Source organism: Jaculus jaculus, chromosome 7 (genome assembly GCF_020740685.1).
Source record: "Jaculus jaculus isolate mJacJac1 chromosome 7, mJacJac1.mat.Y.cur, whole genome shotgun sequence".
NCBI lineage: Eukaryota > Metazoa > Chordata > Mammalia > Rodentia > Dipodidae > Jaculus > Jaculus jaculus.
Window position 1 is genome coordinate 41,156,107 of NC_059108.1, and position 20,512 is coordinate 41,176,618.

The 20,512-nt window shown below is 38.8% G+C and overlaps 1 protein-coding gene across 4 annotated transcripts in view; it reads left to right on the plus strand.

Moving 5' to 3' along the window:
* The window catches only part of Atg5 (autophagy related 5), a 133,065-nt gene that overhangs the window by 97,610 nt on the left and 14,943 nt on the right, over positions 1-20,512 (plus strand). For all 4 annotated transcript variants that reach the window (XM_045155288.1, XM_045155290.1, XM_045155292.1 and 1 more), the window contains one exon: positions 15,885-16,002. In XM_045155288.1, the coding sequence (XP_045011223.1) occupies positions 15,885-16,002 (118 nt within the window). The remainder of the gene's footprint in view (positions 1-15,884; positions 16,003-20,512) is intronic.

Genomic DNA, 20,512 nt, shown 5'->3' on the forward strand with positions numbered 1-20,512 from the left:
AATTTAGTTTATTCCCTGGTCATTACTATTGTCTATTTTTAAAAAGATTCAGGACCTCTAGTCACTGTAAATGAACTCTAGATGCATGTGCCACCATGTGCATCTGGCTTACATGGGACCTGGAGAATAGAACCTGGTTGCTTAAGCTTCCCAGGCATGCACCTTAACTGCTAAGCCATCTCTCCAGTCCTATGGTCTATATTTTTTGAAGCACCTCAGATCACAATTAATCCTAGGGAGATGGTCAGTACTGTTGTAGTCAGTGAGTTCCAGCTTCCCATCTTCATGGACTGATATTGGCTCTAATTTCATAATTTGCCACTGGCCTAAGAGGATCTTGGCACTAGCAACTTGTAGTCTCTGTCCAAAACGTGGTCATGCCTCACCCTTGCTATTTAAAATATAATCTCTGCTGACCAAATTGGGCTTTTTATATCACTATTAAACTTTCTGTTCAGTTCCCTGTCTATCTATGGTGAATACCAGCATATACAGTGGCACCTCTTAGAGTGGCCATGCCACCTATCAGCAAGCAGTTAAGTTCCATGCTGTCAGAAATCTGTTTAATCACTTATGTGTTACAGTAGTGAAAACTAACTTCTCATCTGTTCCTGTTCTTCTCATAAGTGATTTTCATATAACATGCCAGAATACACACCTGTTCCCGTTAGGAACAGAATTACTAGGCTTTGATTCTTAGTAGTAGTTCCTTATTTTGGATATATATAAGAGTTGCTTTTAGTCCAATTACTCATACTTTAAAAATAACTACTTGCTAATACTTTCAAGTAGATTATACATGAGGTAATCATTTGGGAATATTAAAAGGAAAATCAGTTTGAAAAGAGACTTCTCATTCTTTCTGACCTCAAGATGAACAGTTTTGTTTGGCATTTCATAGTAGGTATTTTAAGAAATATATGACAGGATTTTGAGTCCCACTCATTTTTAAATAGATGTTTTATTTATTTATTTTAAACTATTTTATTTATTTGAGAGAGAGAGAGAGAGAGAATGGGTGCACTAGGGCCTTCAGGCGCTGCAAACTATCTTTACACACATGTGCCACCTTATGTATCTGGCTTATGTGGGTCCTGAGAATCAAACCTGGGTCCTTTGGCTTCACAGGCAAGTGCCTTTACCTCTAAGCATTCTCTACAGCCCTATTTATTTATTTATTTATTTATTTAGAGGATTACATCCTCCTAACTTAGACTCCTTAGTACTGGGATTATAGGCGTATACCACCATATCCAGCTTTGTGTTCCAAGTGTTTAAGGATTTTATATTTGCTTTGCTTTGTTGTCTGTACAAATTGTTTAAAATTATAAGTACTAACTAGATGACATAAGTACAGAGATATGCATAGGTATGTTGATGTGTTTGTGGATTATATTTATAACACATGAAGATGCATGCATACTTGAAACCTATTTGCAGTTTGTTATGTATTAAATGTGAATTCTTAGTTAATAAATATGGTCTGATATAAACATTTTATTATATTCAGTTTGATGCATTAGAATATTCTTTGCCTGTGGTGGTTTGATTCAGGTGTCCCTCATAAATATAGGCATTCTGAATGCTAGATTCCCAGCTGATGGAGATTGGGAATTAACGCCTCCTGGAGGGAGCACATTGTTGGGGGCAGGCTTATGGGTATTATAACCAGCTTCCCCACGCCAGTGTTTGGCACACTCTTCTGTTGCTATGGTTCACCTTATGTGGGCCAGAGGGTGATGCCATCGTTTTCCCTGCCATCGTGGAGCTTCACTCTCAAGCCTGTAAGCCAAAATCTCTTTTTTCCCACAAGCTGCTATTGGTTAGGTGATTTCTATCAGCAATGTAAACCTGACTGCAACACTGACTTAAGATGTATTTCTTAGTTGTCTACTTAAACAAAGGCTGCCAACATAAAGAAGATGCAATTCCAGTTCAGGAAGCCATTATTGTTGGGTTAAGAGGATGGCTTAGCTACAAAGGTACTTGCTTGCAAAGCCTGCTGACCTGGCTTCAGTTCTTAAGCCACTCATATAAGCCAGACTCAAAAAGCATCTGGTGTTCATTTGCAGTGGAAAAGATCTCCTGTCTCCCCATATACACATAGTACACATGGGCAAATGTGTGTGTGTGTGTTAAGCCACTATAGGGTGAGGTTAGAAGGCTCAGTGGCTTAAGCGTTTGTGCATGCTTAAGGACCTGAGTTTATATCCCCAAACCCACAAGCTGGATGCAATAGATTGCATCTATAATCTTAGTGTTCTTTCAGCAAGATGGGAAGCAGACACAATACCTCTGAAGCTCACAGGCTCGCTAACCTGGCGTCCTCAGACCTTGTTTCAAAAGGATGAAAGGTGAGGATTGATACATGAGGTTGTCCTCTGACATTCACTTGCATACTGTTCACACATGTCATAGGCAAGTATATCATACACACTACAAAAAGAAGCCAGTATTTGAGAGTATTGCTTAGAGAGTTTAGAGAAGTAAACAGAGCTCTGTCGTTGAAATGATGAGTCTGATCATAATTAAATTCAATAGGCTTGGGTATGTATTACAAAAACATATTTGAGTAGACAGTACATCTACCTGGGATGTGAAATTTTCATGAACGTCACTTGCATGCATATGATGTGACACAATTATGTACACAACACAAATCGATTCAAGTTGAACTAGTGAAATTATATGAATTAGGGTTTCAAGTGATTGTTAAGTTCACTTATAAGTGATTAGTGAATTAGATACGTGGCTAAGTTAATGTGCTTAAATCTTTGAGAAGTCAAAAACAAGTATGTTAGTTATTGAACTTCATTCAACCATCTTTTATACCATAGTAAATTCAACTTCTTATCATCGCTATAAATTGAAAGTATACCTGCAATATAAAAAATTATTTATTTTAAAAATAGCATGTTTTGGGTTGGGGAAATGGTTTAGCGGTTACAGTCACTTGCTTGCAAAGCCTGCTGGCCCAGGTTTGATTCCTCGGTATCCACATAAAGCCAGCTGCACAAGTGGCATAGACATTTAGAGTTTGTTTATAGTGGAAGATGGCCCTGCCATTCATGTTTATTCTCTCTCTCTGTCTCCCTCCTTGCAGAAAGAAATATAGAAGCAACATGTTTTCAAAGCTAAAGACCAGAAACCAAGTGTTGTACTTATTCTTAAAATTTTGTGTTGACTTCTCAAAGCCCAGTAAAGAGAAAGTAGGTTGTCTTATGTATATGAAAGGAAAATCATGTTTTTGTTTAAACAGTATGTCTCCAATAGGTTTTTCCTTTTGGTCTTTGCTTCCTTGCCTTTCTCCTTTTATCTTCGCTCTGTCTCTCTCTTCAAGGTAGGATATTGTTCTAGACCAGGCTGACCTGGAATTCACTTTGTAGTCTCAGCGTGGCCTCAAACTCATGGCAATCCTCCTACCTCTGCCTCCCGAGTGCTGGGGTTAAAGGCGTGTGCCACCGTGCCCAGCCTCTGTCTCATTTTCCCCCCTCATGGAATCTTCTTTTTTCTCTGTTTCACTATACTGAAACGTATTTTTACTACATAGTAAAGCATTTCCTATTTTAATTTAAGTCTTGAGGTTTACTTTTTAAAGCAGAGCTTTGCTTCAGAAAAACTACCTCTGCCTACACTTAAAATCCTTCTCATCATGAAGAAGATAATTATCTGTTGCTTCTAAGAAGTAAGCCATAGCTAATTTCTGACTCTGAGCATGTTTAAAGTAGCTCAGAATCAGCTTGAGACAGTTCTGAAGTCTGCTTTCTAGTGTGGCATCCATACTCTTGTCTAGGTGCTCATTCTAGCTATAGATGCTTCATATAAAACAGGGTAGAGAAGCTTTCAAGAGGAGCTGCACATCAAAGTGGAACTTGAACTCTGTTCTTTACATTGCTTGAGGAGTGTTTAATAGAGAAGAATTATACTTTAGCTTTCTCCCCTAATACATTATCTTTGAAAAACTGGTGTATTCAATGCCTCCTATCATATCATATGCAGTGACACACTTTTATTACTTTGGGATGTCTAACAATATTCATATTTATTAACTATTATTGTAGTTCATGGTTTGTGTAATCCAGAAAGTTTTTCTTATCTTAAGGTATTCCAGAGAATGATAGATCTACATTTTGAATCTTAAATAATTTTCTTTGATAAATCAGATTTTAAGTTGTAACATCATACTCCTCTGCTTTTTTCTATAGCTTGATTGATAGATATTATTGAAGCTAATTTTATCACCTTTTTTTATTTATTTTTATTTTTTTATTATTTACTTGAGAGGGACAGACACAGAGAGAAAGACAGGTAGAGGGAGAAAGAGAGAATGGGCGCCAGGGCTTCCAGCCTCTGCAAACGAACTCCAGACACGTGCGCCCCTTGTGCATCTGGCTAACGTGGGACCTGGGGAACCGAGCCTTGAGCCGGGGTCCTTAGGCTTCACAGGCAAGCGCTTAACCGCTAAACCATCTCTCCAGCCCTAATTTTATCACCTTTTAATACCTGTATTCTGAGAGGATTTTAAAGTAAGGGTGGTGACTACTCAGTGCATCTTTTGCTAATAAATTCTTTGATGCAGAATGTGGTGTTCAATTCCCTATCACTACCTTTCCCACTTTTCAGATGAGCAAATTGTCCCTTAAATTTCACAAGAATCACTTTCGTCTTCAGTGAATATGATCTCAGAGCCCTATTTAAAAGTTACCACTTCATGATTGCCTGCATGGAGATGGGTTGGAGCCATGAGGACCGAGCACGGGTCGCAGTGGAGACCCAGAGGAGATCCCAGGACCACAAGATGGCTGCTGGGGAAAGCCACAGATGAAGTTTTCCAGGACTGAGTAACCTAGCTGGAGGGATAAAATTGGAACTCCAGAGACTTGTCATTGGTTAGAATTATCAGACTTGGGGACTTGATGCTGGTGAGCTGTTGGACTTGGAGCTACAGAGTTTGTTGTTTTCCCTGGTTGTTTTCAATCTTGTATTGGTGGAATATATCTTTGCTATGCCCAATGCCGTATTTTGCAGTGTGAATGTTTATTCTGTACCATTATGGGTTTGGGGAGATTTTTTTTGGTATTGTGGCTCAATTAAAAGATCTTGGACTATGATAAAAAAAAAAAAAAAAAAAAAAAAAAAAAAAAAAAAGTTACCACTTCATGATACTGAAAAGAATGGGTTGCTGTTTTAAAATTTTAATTATGGAAAATGAGTTTATAGTTTGATTGGTTGAACTGGTGATTTGGGTTATTACCTTGAAATAAAATACCACTGGGGCCAGGTGTGGTGACACATGCCTTTAGTCCCAGCACTCTGGAGGCAGAGGTGGAGGATCACTGGGTTCGAGGCCAACCTGGGACTACAGATTGAGTTCCAGGTCAGCCTAAGCTAGAGTGAGACCCTGCCTCAAAACAACAACAACAAAAATAACACCACTGGAGAAAATTGACTTATTTTGGATTCTTTGTATAGTCCCGTCCTCATATATTCTCCAGAAGCTTGGATTTTATTGTGGAGGTAGGCTTTTTCTCCTCTTCCTCTCTTTTTTTTCTCTCTCCCTCCCTCTCCTCCATTGTCTCTTCTTCCTTTCCCTCCCTTTCTTTTTCTTCTTTTTATCTTTCTGTCTGCCTATCTTGCTGTCTTTGTCATTCATTCACTTAACAGTGTATCATGTAGCCCAGACTGGTCTTGAACTTATGTAGCTGAGAATGACTTATTCTGATCTTGTTTACATTTCCCACTAGCTGGGTTATAGTGTGTGTGTGCCATGCTGTGTTTATGCTGTGCTAGGAATTGAGTCCAGGGCTCGCTTCCCAGCCTAGGTACTTATAAACAGTAGTCAAGCTCCTATAGTAGCCCATGACAGTGCCCTGTGAAACCAGTACTGTCAGCCCTAACCTGCATTTGTAGAGCTGTTCTTCAACTCTAGAATCAAGAGGTAGAGTTCATTATCCATGCAGAGCTCCCCCCTACCAGTGAGATCCCAGCCATGTGGGTTGGAGCCTAGGGGTTTAGTGCTCTTAGAAATAAGGAAAATGAGATGTTCTGGGATATCCTCACTGGAGAGGGTGTTTAGAAAGCTCAGAAACAGTGGACATGGTGAATCTGCTGTCAGGGCACCATCAGTAAGCATAGTACTAGTAGGTACCAGCTTCCTAGTGTCCTTAATGATTATATTAAATATGTATTAATATAGTCAGCTGTTGCTTTTTTTGGAAACAGAGAATAGCGTGCCAGGGCCTTTTCGTCACTGTGAAAGGACTCTAGACAGTTGCATCCCCTTGTGTGCATGTGCAATATTGCACACTTGCATCACTGTATGTCTACCTACGTGGGACCTGGAGATTCGAACATGTGTTCTTAAGCTTTTCAGGCAAGCACCTTAACTGCTAAGCCATCGGTCTCTCCAGTCCTATAGTAAAAAGGCTTCTTAAAATTAACATATTATAAGTTCTTGGTTTCATTTTAATTATCAGAAAATAAATACTAAATAAGTTTAATGTGACACAGTTTGTTAAATTCCCATTTCCAGTTGCCATGGTGCTATACAATTTTGTTAAAGTGAAAAAATACGAAATTTTGTAACTTGATGTAGGCAGAATATTTCCTGATTCTTCGAGGGCTCTTGACCTTCAAGTTATTTTTAAATAATGATGTTTTTAAAGAGTTCATGCTTTATTCACTGATAAAGTTTAAGTCACCACCCCCAAAGGAACCCCTCTTCCATCAAGTCATGAGGAAATTATTTAATGAAAAAAGAAGAGTTTTATGAGGGGCAGGGGGAATGAGAGTGTTGCTCCGTAGTTCTTACTGCCCTTGAACTAGCCATCTTCCTGCCACCACCCCTCGCTAAATAGCAGCTCTGTTCTGTGCCATGCAGATCACTCATTTAGAATATGGTTGGGTGATTTTTAGAATATTCATAGATTTGTGCAACTGTCACCACCCTAAACTTTCACAGCTTTTTCATCATCCCCCTAAGAAATTGAATGTCCACTAAGAGCCGTTCATCCTTTCCTTCCCTCTTTCTCCTTACAGTGGTTCATTTATAGGCTGTGTCCTCATATTTACTCTGGACCTTTCATGGAACTAGAATAAGTGCACATGAGCCCCCCCCCCCCCCCCAGTCTGGCTTCTCTGACCTGCACAGTGTTTGCAAGATCCATGCGTGTTGTAGAGCACAGGAGATCCGTGTATATGGCCCAGTCTGTGGCTGCTTCACATTTCATCAGCTCACCCACTGATAGACATTAGGATCATTTCCACTCTCTGGCTTTTATCATGGTGCTCTAGTGAACATGGTGGGCATGTATTTTCATTTCTTGTCCATAGATACTTAGGAGTACAATTGGCAGGTTACGTGTGATGAGGACTTTTTGACTGCTTTGAGGTATTGTAGTCTGTTTGCCAAAGCATCTGCACCATATTCTTGCCAACAATGAATGGGGCTTTCAGTGGCCTTACCAGTACTTACCTTGTGGTTATATCATTTTGGTTTTGATGTACATTTCTTCAATAAGCAGTGCTAATTGTCATCTTCAAATTCTTGGTTTCTTTTGGTTTTCATTATTTATTTTATTTATTTATTTATTTTTTTGAGACAGGGTCTAATGTAACCCCACTTGATCTTGAACTCACTATCTAGCCAAGGATGGCCTTGAATTCCTGTCTCCACTCTGTCAGTACTGGCATTTAGGTGTGTACCACCACACCTGGCTGGCTTTGTTCCTTTTTTTTTTTTTGGTTTTTCGAGATAGGGTCTCACTCTAGCCCAGGCTGACCTGGAATTCACTATGGAGTCTTAGGGTGGCCTCGAACTCACAGCAGTCCTCCTACCTCCGCCTCCCGATTGCTGGGATTAAAGGTGTGCGCCACCACACCTGGCTCTGCTTTGTTTATTTTTAAATTGGGTTGTCCTTTTTTTTTTTTGGTCTTTGGTTTTTGGTTTTTTGAGGTAGGTTCTCACTCTGGCCCAGGCTGACCTAAATTCACTATATAGTCTCAGTGGCCTTGAACTCACTGCAATCCTCCTACCTCTGCCTCCCAAGTGCCGAGATTAAAGGCATGCGCCACCACGCCTGTCTTGTCTCTGTTGTTTTAACAATTCTTTATATATTGTGGATACTGTATTTTATATGAAACATATGATAGGTATATAAACATTTTTCTCGTTTTGATGGCATCCTTTGGAAAATAAATGCAGTTAATTTTGATGAAGTACAGTTAACCTTTTTGTTGTTACTCATTTTTAGGTTGTCAGAACTGAGGAAACCAGTTCTTCCTTTTTTTTGGAAACTATTTCTTTATCCAAGGCCACTAAAATTTCCTCTAAGAGGTTTATAATTTAGCTGCCATTCATTTAATTAATTTTTTTGCTCTGCAGATTATATTAGCATTGAAGTCGGTAATGTACTACTTGTTTTTATTTGCTACTTCTAAAAAATTAACAAGAATTTTCATACAGTTTCTTCTTGATACTATGTTGGTATGCATTTTGTTAAATTGTGTATCATAAACAAAAGACCATTCCCTTTGCATAAACTTGAGCACTCTTGGTACAACCACTTGGCACGTGTGGAGGGATTCCCAGACTCAGCCTGGTGGAGCCTTCCTGTTCTCCTGGGAGACATCGCACTGCCTGAGAGTAGAATCTCACGTCCCAGGTCAGCACAGCTGCTTTCACTCAGACACTTCCCCTTGCTACTTTGATTTCTTTATTTGTACAAATTGAAAGTGCTTCTTAAGTTATTTTATGTTAGTGTGCTGTAAAGATAAAATTCATATGCAGAAGTGCCCTTTGACTTTTCAGAAGAAAGAAAGCTATTAGTTACATTATTCTTGCAATAGTCTAACTTGAGTGTGGCTTTCTATAAAATTAATAAAGGTATTAAGGCCATTATGTAAAATCAAACTTCTCTTACTCTGATTCTGTTGGTATGATTTTGACTTATTTTGGAGTGAAATCTTAGAGAATGCAGATAATTATTACTAAAACCATAATTCCTAGTAGCCGTATGACTCTTCAGCCACTCTGCTGATAATTTCATGTGAAAAAAATGTAAAGGCAAACAGGACTTGTTCTACAGGTGAGCTCATAAAGAGCACCCCATTGATCTCAGTCTTAGTAGTGGGCAAGATGTGCTTCCCTGTAACACATTTATTTAGTGAAAGGATGTGTGTGGTTGGGGAGGACAGAAACCGTTGCTATATTTGCCTTAACTCTTAGGTGACAAAATGTATGTGGCATTGTCTAGACAGACTTATACTAAATATAATTTCAATAAGACTAAACAGACTTTAAGCTAAATGTGTGGATATTATTCAGTGGATGGTGCTTCTCATTTAATCATAGTCTCACATAAGGCACTCCTGTTTTAGAGATTAAGTGTACTTGTCTATAATAATGACAACTTTTCAAATGCTAATTATTATTTCTTAGTGTTGTTAAGAATATTAAAAGTAGACTTCAGACTCTCCTAGCAGAACTACTCAAAGTGCGTATGTTTGGGTCTTCTGTTTCCCTCTGTGAAGGATAAAGGATTCCCAACCACTCCCCTCCCTGTCCCTCACTTCCACCTTCAAAGACTGTTTATAGTAAAGGTCTAAAAGCATTCATCTAAAATGTTGTTTTAATTAATGAGTGTTAGAATTGTATATATTCGTAAACTAATTTAAATAGAAATTCTTTTGAAAAACAAGTGATACAAAATTTGACAGGATTGAATGTCTTAATCTAGTTATGTCCATGATTATTTGAAGCATGTGTCACAGCATTGCTGGTGGTATGGCAGCTTATCTTGTGTGAAGTTCTGTTTTCTTGGAGTTTAAGCACGTAGTAGTGTTTATTTGAATTAATTAAGACATCAAAGGAATCTGAAGATAGGATATTAACTAATTTTGTTGTCTCTGTAGTTGGTTCTATGACAACTAAATACTATTACCTTTCATGGGTTCCACCTTAATAGTGACTTAAAAGGGCCCTATTGCATTAGGTATTTTATATATTTCCTGTCATTTAGTCATCAAAATAATCATGTAAGGGCTGGGGATATGGCTTAGCAGTTAAGGCGCTTGCCTGCAAAGCCAAATGACCCAGGTTTGATTCCCCAGGACCCACGTAAGCCAGGTGCACAAGGTGGTGCATGGGTCTCGAGTTCATTTATAGCGGCTGAAGGCCCTGGCACGTCCATTCTCATTCATTCTTTTCTCCCTGCCTCTTCCTTCCTCTCTCAAATAAGTAAAAATAAATTTTTAAAAGATCATTTAAATACACACTTTTTCATAGTTTATCAAGTTCAAAAACACTCCTAGAGATGGATATAATTTAGTGTTCATGCACAGTAAGGTATATTAAAAATTTGGATTCTAATCCAACCTTCTCCATCCTACTACATTTGATAGGCCAGTCTCTGTGTGGTGATCTTTATCCCACTTTAGTTATCTAGTAATTTCTCACAAGTGGTTACATTTCAGCTGTCCTGTGAATACTGAAATGTTCTTAACTCTTTCTCATTTTGACAAATCCATTTCAAGTTAGAAGCTTAAAGGCCACGTATATTCTGTCTTTGATTTTCATCCTCTTTTGAAACTCCCTGTTTTAAATTTTTACATTCCATTATACAATTAGCATATTTTACTTCCATAATTTATTACATAATTTCACTTTCTAAGACTGGAGGTTTTTCAAGGCAAGGTCTCATTCTAGTCCAGGCTGTCCTGGAATTGACTATGCATTCCCAGGCTGTCCTCGAACTGATAGCAATCTTCCTACTTCTACTTCCTGAGTGCTGGTATTAAAGGTGTGTGTCACCACATCCAGCTGACCCTGTTCTTGAGTCGTTCACCAGAGACCCTGGGGAGGGCCCTTGTGCTCTATTCAGATAGTTGTACCTGTTTGTGCACCTAGGCTTCTCTTAGCGTCAGTCTCAAAGCTACTTGTAAACACAGGAAACACACATGCTATCCTTTGCCATTTTGTTTACACCAGTCATTGTAATACCTGTTACCACAGTTAAGGGAATGCTAGCAACTATGTGGATTACTAAAGTATTATACTATGTTGTTGTCTTTTACCAGGAATAGGAGAAATGTGAAGGATGTCTAGGGAAGATGTATGATTTGATGATCCTAGTAATTGATGATGGGATTTATCATTTTAGAACTTATCTTTTCTGTAGAGATGATCATAGTTATAGGTCTTTCTAATCAGTTAATATTAAAACATAAGCTTTAGAATTTCATGATTCCCTCCCTTTTGGCATCTAGATAAATGAACTTGAGAAAATTAATTGAAATTAAAGTAAATAAAACTTTGTATCTACAAAATGTTGATATAAGTTAAAATGTAGCATTCTAAACTGGTGGGTATGTCTAAGCTGTGTGTGGTGAGGATTATTATTATTATTTTTTTTTTTGTCTTTTTAGGGTAGGGGCTCACTCTAGCCCAGGCTGACCTGGAATTCAGGATGTAGTCTAAGGCTGGCCTCAAACTCAATGGCAGTCCTCTTACCTCTGCCTCCTGAGTGCTGGGATTAAAGGCGTGCACCATCATGCCCTGCCTAGGGTTGTGTATTTTAAGTTAAAAGTTACTATGTGCCAAGATTATGAAAGGTTCTTGCTTGCAAAGCCTGCTGGCCTGGGTTCAGTTCCCCAATGCCCACGTAAAGCCAGATGGCACAAAGTGGTGCATGCTTCTGGAGACCTTTGGCAGTCGTGGGAGGCCCTGGCATTCATTCTCCTTTTCTCTGTCTGCTCACAAATAAATAAACTTTTTTTGGTTGTTTGGTTTTTTTTTTTTTTTTTTTTTTTTTTGGTTTTTCGAGGTAGGGTCTCACTTTAGCCCAGGCTGACCTGGAATTCGCTATGGAGTCTCAGGGTGGCCTCGAACTCACGGCCATCCTCCTACCTCTGTCTCCCGAGTGCTGGGATTAAAGGAGTGCACCACCACACCCGGCTAAATAAACATTTTTTAATTCCACAATGTAAATATTATCTCCATCTGTACACATTCATCTATGTTTGTACACACAGTTAAACTGAGATTCAGAAAAATAATGTCATTGTGTCCATGATTTTGTAACAAATGAGAACCAGGGCAGACTTAAGAGCATGTCCTCTTTAATGAGTGTCATGCATTTTTTTGTAAGAGTGTGGCCCTTAATAAACATCTAAGATTGAAATTTAATCTTGACTTGTGATAAGATGTCTCTTACATTGTCTATACATTTTCTGGTTTTTGACCTACCAGAGGTCAGTCAGTCTTGTTTTATCAACATGAATATTAATATTAATTAACCTGCTTTGTTGTATTTGGAATAGACTTTTTCTTTGCATCATATTCAATAGATGTAAACAGTATTTGCTTTGCTGAGAGTTCTTGGTACCATTCTACTGAATTGAGTTAAGGTATATTAATATACCAGGGCTTTTTTTTTTTTTTATTTCCGTGGAGCAAATACCTCACTGAATGAGCTTATTAAAGGTTATGTCTTTATAGAAGCTGCTTAGATTTGGGCACGTGGATAAAGGAGAGATACTGAGAAATGACCACATTTTTTCCAATAGTGGGGTGAGAGGGCAATTTCTTTTCAAAATCTAACTATAAGTACTTGACCTTTCCTGATTAGCTCATGTTTAGGTGATTTTATTATAGATATGCTACCTCACGATTCTGTTACTAATTTAGTATGAATATGCTGTACAGCCTTGAGAAGATGTTGACTTGGCTGGTTTTGGGATAGACTCTAGGAAGCACATTCCGTGTTTTCGTCAAGTTGGGATATGTGCTGCCCCTTCCCAGAGCCAGCTTGAGCTGTCATCACAGCTTTCTTGATCAGCCTGCTTTTTAGTGCTCTTCCTCATCCTGCCTGTTTACTAGGCCGGGCCCACAACGCTTTCCATTAGCCTTCAGAAAAGCCTCTTTCATCACGTCACTTCCTTTGCATTAAAAGCCTTTTTGTGACATGGAAGAAAAAATGGCCTAAGTGGGTGGTGGTTGTTTTAAGTTGCTGCCTTGGTCCTCTGTTCCTTTCTTTCTTCTCTTGACTTCACTAACCTTTATCATCTTTGCATTGTTAATTGCCTGGGCATGATATTCTTGGTTTGAATATGTATGGAAAACTGTGGGCCTTCTAAATTGAAGGATAGTAATACTATTTTTAAATTCCCTATGTAGGACATTTAATGAAGTGAATTATATCTGATGTATATTACCAACATTTTGCTTTTCAACAGTTTATCTTCATACTTTCTCAAATTCTGAACTACCTTATTAAAATACTATTAACTCTTTATTGACAGCTTTCATAAATGAAAACAATATACCATAATGAGAATAACTTTTTGGGTGCTGGAGTGATGGCCCAGCAACTAAGGCACTTGCCTACAAAACCTAATGACCTGGATTCCCCAGTACCGATATAAAGCCAGATGCATAAAGAGGCGCATGCATCTGGAGTTCGTTTACAGCACTGGAGGGCCTAGCGTGCCTATTCTTTGTCTCTCTCTCTCCCTCTACCTGCAAATAAATAAAAAAGAATACCTTTCAAAAATGTTTTATGTTGGGTGTGGTGGCATATGCCTTTAATCACACCACTTGTGGGGGGAGGCAGAGGTAGGAGGATCACCATGAGTTTGAGGCTACCCTGAGACTACATAGTGAATTAAAGGTCAGCCTGGGCTAGAGTGTGACCCTACCTTGAAAAACCAAATGTATGTATGTATGTATGTATGTATGTATGTATGTATGTTTGTTTGTTTATTTTAAACTTATCTGAGAGAGGCAGGAAGATAGAGGGCCTCTATCCCCTGCAGAGGAATTTCAGACACATTTGCCACCTGTGTATCTGGCTTACATGGGTTCTGGGAAGTCAAACCTGGGTCCTCAGGCCTAGCAGACAAGCACCTTAAGTACTAAAGTACTTAAGTACTTAAGCCACCTCTCTAGTCCAAGAATACTATTTTTTTTTCTTTTTGAGCAAGCCAAATAAATTGGCTTTTTAATTTTTTTGGCCACAGGGGCTGTGGGGCGGGGATTGGTACACCAGGGCCTCCAGCCACTGTAATCAAACACCACTTTGTACACATGTGTGACTTTGCATGATTGTATCACCTTGTGCATCTGGCTTACTTGGGATCTGGAGAGTCAAACATGGGTCCTTAGGCTTCACAGGCAAGGGCCTTAACTGCTAAGTCATCTCTCCAGCCCCAAAATACCATTTTTAACACTCGTTATACACCTGAAAATATTCATCCCAGCTAGAAAGAATTGCTCACATCTTACACACTTTTTCCTCATATTTTAGTTTGTGTCAGTACTTTTGTTTCTTTTAAAGCTATTTCTGTGACAGCCATGTCAAAAATACTGAGAACGTCCTCTGAGTAAAAGACAAAAATAGCCAGGCATGGTGGCACATGCCTTTAATCCCAGCACTTGAGAAACAGAGGTAGGAGGATCACCATGAGTTCAAGTCTACCCTGAGACTACATAGTGAAGTACAGCTCAGTTTGGGCTAGAGTGAAACTCTACCTCAAAAAATTTTTTTTAAAGTTTCTGGGTATCTGGTACCATTTTCTTTAAAAAATTTTTTTGTTTTATTTATTTGAGAAAGAGGCACAGAGGAGGGGGGGGAGGAAGGAAAGAAAGAGAGTATGTGGGTGTGCCAGGGCTTCCCACTACTGCAAACGTACCCCAGATGCATGTACCACTTTATGTGTCTGACTTCACATAGGTACTGGGGAACAAATCTGGGTTGTCAGGCTTTTGCAAGCAAGTTCCTTTAACTGCTGAGCCACCTCTCCAGCCCTGAAATCATATTCTTTTTAAAAAATGTTTTATTTATTTATTTATTTGACAGAGAAAGAGGCACGTGGGAAGAAGAGAAAATACGAATATGGGTACACCAGGGCCCCTAGCCACTGTAAATGAACTCCAAATGCATGTGCCACTTTGTGCATCTGGCTTTACATGGGGAATCGAACTTGTTCCTTTGGCTTTACCAGCAAGCACCTTAACTGCTGAGCCATCTTTCCAGCCCTCATAGTCTTATATTAGACATTTTTTTTGTTACAAATTTTGTGATTTTTTTTCATACTAGTCAGCATAAAAGCAAAACTCACCTTTATAAAAATGAAGTCATACTAAAGAGGGAAAAAGAAATGTTTAATTCTCTTAATTTTCCTGTCTCTGCTTGGTGCAGTCCCTCGTTTATTCCATAGCAAGCAAGAGATAGGAAATGTTGAGCCAGGCATGGTAGCAAGTACCACCTGTATTCTCTGCACTGGGAAAGCTGAAGCAGGACGATAGTGAGTTCCAGGCCAGCCTGAGTTACATGATTGAATTGTTGCTGTACTTTGGTTATTGAGGAAAACAAAACAGTTTTGGATAAATTGGCAATAAATTCTGATATAGTGATTGTCCTTATAATTTTGTTACACCTTAGAAGTTTGGTGTTACCGATGGTCTGTCTCCCTAGCTATCCCCAAACCCTGTTATAGTGGACTCTTAAATGTCCTTCTCCAATGTAGTGTTTATTTTTATATTTCACTGTCTGTGTTATCAACTTTGAGAGGTTTTGATGGAACCTACTTTCCCCTTATTTTGTTGTTTGTGTGTTTGGCTAGTACCTGAGTTTTTTGAGGAGTCACAGCCAGATGATTTTAGAACATTCCACATTCTGGATATCATGGTTGTTTCCTGAGGATTTGATTTACCTGAATTTATTGTGTTAAACACTTTGATCAGTGATTCCACATCTGTGATACTGCATTCTTCTGGTTCAGCCATATCAGAGAACACTAAACATCAAATTTATGATCTGTGAAGCTCTAATTAATAGGAATCAAGGTTTGATTGATTTTTTTTTTTTCCTTCAATTTTCACATAGACAACAACTGAACGGCCTTTCATTCAGAAATTATTTCGTCCTGTGGCTTCAGATGGCCAGCTGCATACACTAGGAGACCTCCTGAAAGAAGTTTGTCCTTCTGCAATTGCTCCTGAAGGTCAGCAGTCTTAAAATATTTCTTTCATTCTCTGGTCCAAACCTTTTATTTCTAAGGTGACTCTAGTATTCTACATTTGTATGTTTCTAGAAGAAATTTTCATTATTTTTTAGGGTAAAATCTTGTTTCAAAATTGTAATAACAAAACAAGAAATCTATTTTCTTTGGCAAAATAAAATATAATGTTTAAAATTGTCTTCTTGGGCTGGAGAGATGGCTTAGTGATTAAGGTGCTTGCCTGTGAAGCCTAAGGATGCAGGTTCAATTTCCCAGTAACATTGTAGCCAGATGCACAAGGTGACACATGTGTCTGCAGTTCATTTGCAGTGGCTAGAGGCCCTGATATGCCCATTCATTCTCTCTCTCTCTCTTTCTCAAAAAATAAATTTAAATTTTGCTCTCTTAATCACATCTCTGCTCTGGGACTGTATAAGAATTTTCTAGTGAATTTGGAAAAAAGTATATGTATGCATGTACTATGTAAGTATGTGAAATTAAGTATACTTAAACATATACACCACACACGCACACATGAAATGCTTGACACTGAAAGAGTTTAGATTTATTACTTCTTTCAGAGTCTGAAGTATTTACATAAGTGTAATGAGTCGTATTGGGATTGCAACCCAAGTTTAAGCTCCAAGTTTTATGCTTCATGTACACACATCTGCATGAATGTGAGTTGTGACATGTGGGCAGCTGTGTAGTTTTCCAGTTGTGCCATGAAATTGGTACTGGGATCATTCTAGATTTTGGAGTATCTTAGATTTTTGCATCAGGGCTATTCAACATAAATGCATCTATTTGTGTGTGTGCATGTATGTGAAATATCCTGCTGATTTTCTCACCTGTGTACACACACACACACACACACACACACACACACACACACACACTTTGCTTTCTCTTCTGCAATGTTTCCTGAGATTGGAGGGGGTGATACAGATGTCTCATTCGGGTTGAGCACTCAGTAGTCATTGTTCTCACCATCAAATTAGTTGAGTCTCCCTCATAGTTATTTTTACTGCAAAAAGAAGCTTCTCTGACCAAAGTTGGGAGTAGCACTAATTTGTGGGCATAAACATAACATATTTAGAGGGCAATTTGATAGGCACATTATACCCATTTAGTAAAACAGTAGTAGCTTTCCTCCTAGAGCTTATGACCTTCCCAGTCATGGGCTTTTGACTGTGTTCTCAACACCAGCTTTGAATCACATCCCACTGCATGACTTTTCTTCCCCAGCAGCCTGCGTAGCACTTTCTTGCACTATGAAAACTAGCCAGGAAGGAGGCTTCCAGCTCAGTTTCTGCTTGGTTTCTTAGTGTCCTACAATCAAAGCAAGTACTATCTTTAGCAATAGGATCTTACTGCCTAGTTCTGGTGGGCAACCAAGAGCAATGGCAGTAACCTGTATTGGTTCAGTGGCCTCATGGGCCTCCCTGACCAACAGCTTACTGGGAGATAGCCTTCTCTGGCTCTGGGATTTTTCTGTAATAACTTGTGGCTTCTGGAACAGCATTTCAGTGTCATATTCCATGTTCACTGAAACATGAGAGCTTGGATATGTTGTATATAAGAAATGCCTTAAAACTTACTACTATAAATCCTAGATGGAAAGAACTAAAACATTATTAAGTGTGAAAGTATTACTTCAATAATGTTGCTTTTCTTATGAAAGAATCCAAGGAAGCGGTTTTTCCCAAAAAGTTATTAGAAACTGGGATGGGGAACAAGTTCCTACTTAAGCATAAGTGACTATATAAGGAATATGGAATTAACATGTCATTCAGTCTGAGATATGGTTTTCTTTAGTAAAGTATGCTTGCCCATACTGCCATTACTGTGTAGAGTTGTCACTTCTAAAATGGACAAAATTTTAATAGGAAAGTGGGGAGGAGACATCACAAATTTCATCACAACCCATATGGGATTAAGGAAACAGATCATTGACCACTGTCCAAGATTATTAAAATCAAACAAGATTAATTTATTTTAGAGATTAGAAGCATACTTTTGTTTATTTAGTTTAAAATACTTTGTATTTGTTTATTTGTACAGGGCAAGGGGGAGAGAGAAAATGAACAAATGAATGAATGAGAATGGATATGTCAGGGCTTCTAGTCACTGTGAGTGAATTCCAAATGCATGTGTGATTTTGTGCGTATGGCTTTACATGGGTACTGGGGAATCAAATTCAAGCTATCAGGCTTTACAAGCAAGTATGTTTGACCATTGAGCCATCTCTCCTGCTTGAGTATGTTTCTATAAAGTCTTAGTGTGTCATTCACTTTCACTGAACCAATTGATCCCTTCCACAAAGCCTTGTTTCTCCAGCACTAGGGTAAATGTTAGCTTACCATTTGAATGACTGAATTCTTTCTTTGTCTCATACCTAATTAGATTTGGGAATAATGGATATTAACCCAAACCCTAACTCAAAAACTAATTTGTCAATAAGTGCTTTCATTAAAAATATTTTGACAACTAAATGATTTTTTAAAGTACATTTAGAGTTGCATAGCCATTACCACAATCTACTTCAAAAATCAGACATTTTCTTTCTTTATGTGATCATATATAATGTTTGTTCATGGAGGGCTGACATGATAAAACTCAGAAGTATGGAAGAAAACACCCTGTAGTGATCTGCCCTGTTGCTAACTTGTAGCACAGTTGTCAGCCAGCAGAGTGACCAGTATCTGCTAGTAGGGACATAAGGGGCTCTCCCTTGCTATACCTGTGCTCTGTTTGTAAAAAGTAAATTTTATATAGTTCTTAAAAAAAAAATACTGTATTTGTTTGCAAGGGAAAGGGAGAGAATGAGGCTCCAGGGCCTCTAGCCATTACAAACTCCAGATGCATGCACCCACTTTGTGCATCTGGCTTAATGTGCATACTGGGGAATCTAACCCTGGTCATTAGGCTTTTGCAGGTAGGTGCCTTAACCACTGAGCCACCTCTCCAGCCCTTACATAGTTCCTTTTAATCCAGGAAAGAGAATTTAAATTTTTTTTTCTCCCTTTCATTAACTGTAAATTCCTTCATTCATTTTTACTTCATCGCTGCTATTTTCTAGCTGTTAGGTCTGGATCAGGAAACTTACTAGTGGGATGAAATCAGATGTTCATTTTGCATCTGTGAAGAGCTGTGCAAACTACAGAACCTTCAGATTAATTTATTTCAGCCTCTGAATTTTTTAAATCTTTAATTAATTTTATTTATTAGAGAGAGAAAATGGGCACACCAGGGCCTCTAACCACTGCAAACAAACTCCAGACTCATGCACCACCTTGTGCATCTGGCTTGCATGGGGCCCAGGGAATTGAAGCTGGGTCCTTAGGCTTCACAGTTAAAAGTGCTTTAACCACTAACCATCTCTCCAGTCCCAGTCTCAGTTTTTAAGATGACTTGCCAAAGTTCTCTTAGGCGCTCAGTTTAGAGCAAGGTTTAGAATATGAGTCTTCTTCTGATCTGCTGGCTTTTTCACCTTACTGTGGTGGCTGGCCATCAGATTTCATTTGCTTTTCTGTTTTATAAAGCCTACAGACAACCTTCTGAACTACTGGCTTTTTTTCTGACTCTTTATCTTATATCCTCTTATATTACTTCCTGGTGTGATCTGTGTTAGCTTGTTGAATTATGTTAGCTTGATAATGGAGACTGAACATCAAGTGCATCGAGATATAAGCCGCTTGATGCCCTGTGTCACTCCTTCTATGTTTACTCTTAGCATGCCTCCACCTCAGCCACAACGATTTGTAGAAGATTGAATATGATCTTGCACAAGAATGACACACCAGGTTTCCACTATTTTTTTAAATTTTATTTATTTCAGAGAGAGAGAGAAAGAGGCAGAGAAAGTGAATGGGTGTTCCAGGGCCTCCAGCCACTGCAAACAAACACAAACACATGTGCCACCTTGTGCATCTGACTTCCATAGGTATGGGGAATGAAACCTGGGTCCTTACGCTTTGTAGGCAGATGCTTAACCGCTAAGCCATCTCTTCAGCCCATTTGCTATTCTTTTTGAGGATTTCTGCATATCCTTTGCTAGAGGATATCCAGTGTGACTTCCATAATCTTGGAAGAGGGAGGTGGTATGATAACCGCTCACAGTTCTAATCCACAGATCTGCCTCTCAGACTACTGCAGATGCTACAGTTGAGTTGCAGTCTTCTTCTCACCCAAAATGTCAAATGCTTAAATTGATTTAAGTATTCATACTTCATTGACTTAATGTAAGTAGTACCTCTAGTTTTGAGGTTCCTTTGATGGTATGTTTCATACCAGGAGGTATGCTAGATCTTTTAAGAAAAGCTTTTATCTTTGGTTCTCCTTTTTGTCATATATTTATTTTCTGGGGGGAAGAAACAAAACAAAACTTGTGGAGGCTGGGCATGGTGGTGCTCGCCTTTAATACCAGTACTTGGGAGGCAGAGGTAGGAGGATCACTGTGGGTTCAAGGTTAGCCTGAGAGTACATAGTGAATTCCATGTCTGCCTGGGAT